Here is an 8153-nt window from a genome sequence, read left to right as displayed (position 1 = left end):
TTTGAAGGTGAAGGAACACTTCTAGTTTTGTGTTCATTCCCTTCCTTCAGAATCTCTCAGTCTATGATCAATCAGTACGATAAACCACCAAGGTGTTAGATGTTACTTGCTGTGTGTTTTGCAGTGAAATATAACCCTAGCAAAATCCTTGCCTTGGCCCCCTTTTTCACTTACTTCAGTTGCTGTGGCTGTTTTGATGTTGCCCTGCCCTTGATTTGCTCTCCAGCAAGAGCTTTCTTGTTCGGTACTTGCCTGCTGACAGATGAAAGCAGGTAAAATCTTCAGTTCCCATGTGGTCTGCTGCCGTCCTGTGCTTCTGCATAAGCAACATATTCTCTGGGAGAAGAGCAGGCTGGGTGGTAACCCACCATCGTTCTCAGGAGCCAATGTCCCAAGGTTTCACCTAGCACCCCTTATTTTGTGGGTAACAGAGGCACAGTGACTGCCTGCTGCATACTGTTTCGCGAAATCTGACCTTGCACAGAATACTTGCCCAGTTTGCTGGGTTTTGAAGGGAAAGGAGAGCTAAATAAAACAAACTTGGAAAAATTATTGTGTTTTTGCAAGTGTAGGAATTCTTACCCATATGATGAAGGTATCCATATTCTATGGCCATCCTCTCCAAGCACCTTTTCACAGTGCAGAATGTCAAAAATAATAAATCACAAAAGAAACATCAATGTCCCAAGGTTTCACCTAGCACCCCTTATTTTGTGGGTAACAGAGGCACAGTGACTGCCTGCTGCATACTGTTTCGCGAAATCTGACCTTGCACAGAATACTTGCCCAGTTTGCTGGGTTTTGAAGGGAAAGGAGAGCTAAATAAAACAAACTTGGAAAAATTATTGTGTTTTTGCAAGTGTAGGAATTCTTACCCATATGATGAAGGTATCCATATTCTATGGCCATCCTCTCCAAGCACCTTTTCACAGTGCAGAATGTCAAAAATAATAAATCACAGAAAGAAACATTATGCAAGGAAAATATCCAAATCCTATGTAGCCTCCCCTCTCACTGAATTGCGCTATTTTGTTTATAAATGCAAAAGTGTCTACTCTGCATCTGTTGTAATGACGTACTGTCTCCACTTACTATTTCCAGCAGAAAAGGAAATTGTGAGTTATGATCTTTCTTCCCTAATCTCTGGTTCTACTTACCCAAAAGAAAGGTGATATATTTTGCTGCTTTGGTACATCTACCAGGCAGCAAAAAGCTCCTCAAAGATACAAACACTATCAGTGTTTTTCAGGCAAAAGAGGATTAATTGCACCAGGAAGCATTGCTCTTGGAGACACAACTGAACTCTTTATTCATCTACTTTTGAGAGCACAAGCATCTCCAGAGCATGGACTTGTTTTGGGTAAAAAAACATCAGTTCATGCTGTATCCTGAACAGATCCCAACCGCAAATCAAATGAACTGACAAAACTGAACTGTCTCAAGTGCCAGTTCAGCTCTTTTGTGATTTTTTTTTTTGTCTTAAACTATTAATATAATACCAAGGTGAGTTTCTTAACCTTAAAAAAAAAACAAAAAACAAAAAACAACACAAAACACAAAAACCAAACACCAACGAACCCAAAATCCCCCAAACCCAAACCCAACAGGATAACATTTGCTAGTGTATATTGGTCACTCCCAGAGCCTCAAATGTTGTTCTACCATACAGAAGATACTAAAAGGTTGGCACTGGGATACACACACCCTTGTTATGTGCCGCCTCTTCACTGTTTTTTTTTTTTCTTAAACTTTATTTTATTTGGAACATACACTAATATAGGCTTATCATTTTGGATGTATATACTGTCTCTTATAGATGAAAGTTCTGAATACAGAGTAAATCAGGAGTAGTCCTGGCTGCAAGAAAAACATTTATCATGGATTTGTAATGCCAGCAAAACAGAAAACAGACAGATCAATAACACTCATTAGAGCTTTATCTACAGCTCAGCTCTAAAGTGACACTAAACACAAACTTTTCATGATCCTGAGGGAGAATGGTCAGAAAATCTAGCATTGAACTTACTAACCTGAGAACAAAACATGCAGACAGACCAAAATGCTCCATCGTAAAGTACAGAAATATCTTCTACAGAACAATCCAAGGTTTTCTTGCTGGAGGTATACCTTGTGGTTTGCCTACATCTACTGATTTCCAGTTACATTACCTTTTTTAAATTTCTCCTTTCTTTTCTCTGCAATTCCAATATACCTTTGCTTTACTAGTCTGGGGCTTTTGGGACTGCTAACATAAGAGAACAGAATTAAGGCAATATGGCTGAATGATATAAATGTGAATTTGATACGTATGTCAGATACACGGATGAGATAACCTTCCGTAAAACACTGAAGGACAGCTAGGACCAGCAAGTACAAAAAATAAGTTAACAATCTGAAGAATTAAAGCATTGCTAAGAATCTTGTTAAGAATCCTGTGTAAGGTGGGAACTAAGGCTAACATCTGAACAATTTTCAGTCAGTAAAAGCTGATACACCAAAGCAGATCTCAAGTCAAAGACAATGCTAATAAAGACTCAGTTTTGGTTCCACGGATGTCATCACCCGTTTCTAAACCCTGAAGTCTAGGAAAGAACTCAGTAATACAAATTCGTAATGAAATAGCTACTTCAAGCTTTTAACCGACTCTTCTTCCTTCTTTATGATTTAGGCTGACATTTAGGTAAAAGGAGGATTTTCAGAAACTACTGTCTCAGTAATAGTCAGCTTGTTACTATACTGCATAATGAAGGGGCTGGCTATCCCAAATAGCAGAGAGCTCAGGTAAGAGTGTTATTACTGAAGCACAGAGTGACCGCACCTGAACTGGATCCCTCTGTTGCCAAATTTTGACTGAATATTACCAGTGTTAATGGAATCCATCACCAGTGTCTGTACCGTAGGCATGGTACAGGCAGCTAAATCACCTATAAACTGCAGTCACTGCACTAGAATTATTTTTGTGTTCTTCTTTTGGGTTTTGTTTGTTTTGAGGAGGGAAGGCTATGGGGGACCCAATACCTACAAGAAGGTTATCAAGATGATGGAGCCAGGCTTTTCACAGAGTGCACGGTGGGAGGATGAAAGACAACTGGAAGAAGCTGAAATGAGACAGGTTCAAACAAGAGGACATGCGGAAAAAGCTTTTCAACACGGGGACAGCCAAGCAGTGGGACATCCATCCTTGGAGGTTTTCAAGACCCAACTGAATACAGCCCTGAGCAACCTGCTCCAACAATAAAGGAACCCTGCCTTGAGGAGGATGTTAGATTACATTACCTGTAGAGATTGCTTCCAATCTATATTGTCCTATGGATCCTATCGTGTGTAATGTTTCAGATCTAATTTCGATGTAATAATGTACAGAACACAAGATTAGGCAAAAGATTTACAGATTAATTGTAAAAACAAATTCCTACGAACACATGGAAACATCAAAACCTTCTGGTAATGCAGTGTAATAGACAGTCCCCTTGTTGAAAAAAATCTCAGAAAACAATCAGAAATACTTTGCCTTATTATGACAGAAAGGTATTTGGAAATAAACATACCTATGTAATTTTTCAGAACTCAGGAAAAATATAAGTAAAATACTTTGAAAGTGCATTCACAAAAGGTATCAAAAATGATTAGGATTCGAGATGGGGCTTCCCAAACTGTGGAGAAAAATACCTCAAAGACTAGAACTGTCTGCAAGCACAGAGAAGTTCAGCTTGTCCTTATGAATAAACATCACTGAGGAGAGACAGGAATTTGAGAAAAAGTGGCTGAAGAAAGAAAATATTTATCTGTCTAAAAGGAGGAAAAGAGTGACTACGATAAATGCAAAATATTTTACTTATTGCAAACAAAAGCTGTGGTAACAACATTGCACAATACCAAATTTCAAGGTTTTGAAATTCTCAGAAATTATTCTTCACTGTGATTTTTTTTTTCTCCATATATCTTTATAATTATATTTTTACATCAGTTTTACATTGTGACAAGAGTAAATTACTTACAGAAATTAAGACAAATTGTATATAACCTGCCAGCTTACTAATGTTTCATTTATATGTCACGGAGTGTAACCATTTAACACTTTGATCTGAAAAGGATTATCAGATTCAATGCTTTGCTAGCCATATAACAGAATGGTATGGTCTGCACCAACAATTTTTTAAAACGATTAGAAGTATACAGGAATTCACTGTAAGTGTGCTGTTTGTAGTTTCTGCAAAACATAAGCAACAACTAACTTTGTTACTTCATTAGAACAATTTCTCCCTTTTGTGTAAGATCTCCAGCAAAAAGGCAGACAAATGCATAAATCCAACATTTTTAGATCCAATGCTGAATAGCCTGGAGGGCAGTAGTAAAAGTCCTGAGTGCAGGATGAGTCCCTCGATGAGACATCAAGAGGGACCCAGCCTCTGCGTTGAACCCTGCTTCTTTAAGTTGTTTTGCTATTTCCTCTACATCCCAGCCTCCTTCTCCCTGGTTAGCCAGTAAGTGGTCAATAAGACGAGGATAGAAGGCAGTAGATACGCACTTCACCACTAACTTGGCATTGAGGAGCAAGGAAAGTATTTCAGCGTCACAACTGGAATCATCAACCTAAAAAGAAAGGAAAATCCAAAGTAATTAATTACCAGATACATCCATAAACTAGAACATGTCATGACTGTTCTAACTGCACAGATCTTGAAAGTGAGATGAGTATTCTATATGAATTAACAACAGGGATACACGCTTTGCATATGTCAGAACATGTAAAGGTATGTCTTTAACAGTCTCTATCACATTAATAAAAATATTTGACCCGCACGAAGTTAAGGAATAAGGATGCTTAACAACCTGGCTAGGATTACATGAACAGCTTTATAGATTTTTCACAGGTTCTCAGCCCCAGTACAGAACAGACCACACCATTTACCTCCATATCAAGAATGACACCCTAGGGAAGGTCAGAGCAGAGTATATTAAATTTTGGTCACTTTATATTAATATAATATGTTATATTCCACAGACTAATATGATATGTAACATTTGCAGACTCAACCAGACTTTCCAGAGTTTCAGCACTCACAGCAAGGATGAGATTTTCAGAAGAATACAACTTATATTTTAAAAGATTTGGAGAACAGAGCTGCTACCTCTGAGAGACACCCTGGATGCCTCAGAAAAATGTGGTTACATGATACATGAGAGCAGGTATTGTCTTGAAAATCTTGTCTATAGCTTTACAAATAACACTACAGAATACTTTAAATTCTATTTCAGTTCATTTTGACATGTCTTTCCTGGGTTTCTTGAAATGCAGTGTTGTTTTAATCAGCTTAGGTGTCTTACCACTTCAAGAAGTGCAATAAAACAAATATATATAACCAAAAAAAGGGCCAAAGGAGGGGTAGACAGTAGTCAGTTTTCAATGACTGCATCTTATCAAGTTACAAATAAACTAATCAAATTATGCTACATTTACAAAACAACCTCTCGGTTTAAAAAAAAAAAAAAATCTGTCTGGTTAGCCTCTGTTTCATTTTCTGTAAAAATGATGTACTATCTTACATGGTTGGTACCAGTGTACCAGCAAGTACCAGTGATTTCGTACCCTTGAAGACCAACTCAACCGCTACACAGGACCACAGGACATGACTACTGTATACTGAGAGATTTGGCACTGACACTTGACAGTTGAAATTAAGCAATTTTTAATCTAATTAGCATGACAGAACTTTTAACCCTGATTCTTTTCAGGACAGTATTTAAAATTTCCTTGTCTCTGTTTTAGTTCAAGCTAAAACAGTGCAAAGCTTTGCTTCCTCATGTTCACGTGCAATGGGCTGCATCCACCCCTTGCCCCAGCGTTGTCACCATGAGCACACTGCAACAGCCACTTCTTGCTTATAACCCAATTCTCTGTCCCATGAGGTTTCCACAACCATTTCTCAGTAACATGTAACAGTGTCAATTTGTAGTTATGGGGTTTTTTTTAATTATTAATTTTTTCCAGAAAGACTGAACAGAAGTATGATCTATTAGTCCAGAAAACCAAATGTCTACCTACTCAGACACATACACTGTCAGAGATCACGCACACCATTTAACATGGACCATCTACTGTGGGAGATTACTCTCTCCAGTTTCCCTATAAAGGCAGTCAACCCAGAAACAGGTTCCTCAAAGCATAAATCAGAACAAGTATATAATTTTCTCTTGAATGCATGGAATTGCAAGACTCCCAAGGTTTGGCATCTTATTTGGAGGAATCAATATTACATTTGCATGTAGAGGAACACAGAGATCATGAGGAACTACCAGGTAGCTCCTTGCATTGAAGTGGGTGAGAAATTTGCAACTAGCTTCAGGAGAAAGAACTTCCTTTGAAGTAACAACAAATTCTTTTAGAAGAAAGTTCTTTATTGTACCTAAATAGTTTTAGACTAATGAATATAAGTTTCGCTTGTGTGAAAGAGCTGAAAAGTCAGCATGATGACTGAAAGCATACATGTGATAAGCAACAGAAACAGTAATTTGTTGGACTGTTTTGGAAAAGATGCACTCTACACAACATAAAACATAATTGAAAAAGGAAAAAGACAAAACATGAAATATTGTAGCATGAAAAGCTGTTACACCTCCTTTTATCACCTTCAATTTACCATTAATAACACATGATCATTGCTTTCAATTTACTATTTTCACTTCCTTTGGAACTTCAGAAGCTTTCCAGAAAAACAGAATGTCTTTATCATGTTAACCAGGAAGAGTCTGCTGTTTCACCCTCATGCTACTTCTTCCATTACTTCATTTAGATATTTGTGGTTTTCTTTCCATTGAAATCTTAAAAATAAACTTGGTTTCCTCCAAGTCTTTCATCATTTTCATAATTAATTAAATAAACCTCTTATGGATTACAAAGCTAATGCAATAGTGTGTAGCAGTTATAGGTCCAGTTTACAAAACAATTCTAAGAAGGGTAGGGATGTCCAATCTTTAAGTTGCCCACTTTAAGTCTTTAATAATTTAATAATTCCTCTAAATTGTCATATGTTAATTACTGACATGTTTTCCTGTTGGAGACAGGTTGATCATTAAATAAAATTCCTAGCATTGGCATCTTGTAGCATACCATGCAGCATACTAAGCCATTATCCAAACAGCTCTCATCCTTTCTGAAATGGGAGGCTGGAGGGATATCCTGCCCCACCTCTGAGCTCCCTGTGCTCTATTCTTGACCTGTATGTAGGATGCAACTTTACACAGGGCTTCAGTGTTTGATTTTGTGAACACAAAACGCGAACAGTAATTACAGTAATGAGATTAACAGCAGATGGGAGGTTTGATTTAAATGAGTTTTTTAGGCTATTATTCAGTTAATGAAAAGTCCTATAGATGACTGTGATTTCATATGCCCAAAACCTACAAATTGGAGAGACAAGTCTGAAAGTAAAAGACCTTTTCTAGCATAAAACCATTAAACATCTGAGCTATACTATGGGGATGAAGATGCCCGCACGCAACACAGAAGCAGAGCAACCTGTCTGTACTCATGCATAAATGAGATCATTGTGCCTTTACACACGACAAAAGAGCACACAAAAGGCTCTTGGCTGTGTCATCCTTAAGCTCAAATAGTCCAGTAGGTTTAAATTGATTAACATTTCCCATTTTCTGACTTCAAGGCTGTCTGAAGACCTGGTCAGAAAGAGGAAACCTTTGTAATGTAATTGTCTCCAGGCAACTGGATGGAGACATAAGATGGCAACTAGACCCTGTGAACGCATTTCACACAGCTAGGGTCACTATCTATTCTGCAACTCTTTGTTAAATCTAAGCAGAGTCTAACAGGTGTGGGAAGAACACAGAGAAGCAAAGGTTTAATGAGAAATCTGTATAAAAATAGGCAGCTGAGAAAGATAGATTAACTATTTTTGCAACTCCAGATCATGTCAACATTTTGGGTATCAATTGCATATGAAGAAACAGTCATTAGTTTAAATAAAAACAAATGCACACACAAATTCCTTAGCAACACCTACGCAGATTGTCAATAATGGGGCTACATCTGGCTTGCAACCAGTCACCAGCGGTGTTCCTCAGGGTTCAATTCTCGGGCCAATCCTGTTCAATATATTTATCAACAATCTGGATGCAGGAGTTGAATGCACCAT

The 8153-nt window shown here is 37.8% G+C and overlaps 1 protein-coding gene across 1 annotated transcript in view; it reads right to left on the bottom strand.

The window, feature by feature from the left end:
• Positions 1–3700: 3700 nt before the first annotated feature.
• Positions 3701–8153, bottom strand: part of NBAS (neuroblastoma amplified sequence) — a 219080-nt gene continuing 214627 nt past the window's right edge. The window contains 1 exon segment of the mRNA XM_009275562.2: positions 3701–4593. Within this exon segment, the coding sequence (XP_009273837.2) occupies positions 4318–4593 (276 nt within the window). The 3' untranslated portion in view covers positions 3701–4317.

The sequence above is a fragment of the Aptenodytes forsteri genome, unplaced genomic scaffold, assembly GCF_000699145.1.
Source record: "Aptenodytes forsteri isolate BGI_AS27 unplaced genomic scaffold, ASM69914v1 Scaffold94, whole genome shotgun sequence".
In the NCBI taxonomy this organism is placed as follows: domain Eukaryota; kingdom Metazoa; phylum Chordata; class Aves; order Sphenisciformes; family Spheniscidae; genus Aptenodytes; species Aptenodytes forsteri.
This window is presented reverse-complemented; position numbering and strand designations above follow the sequence as displayed.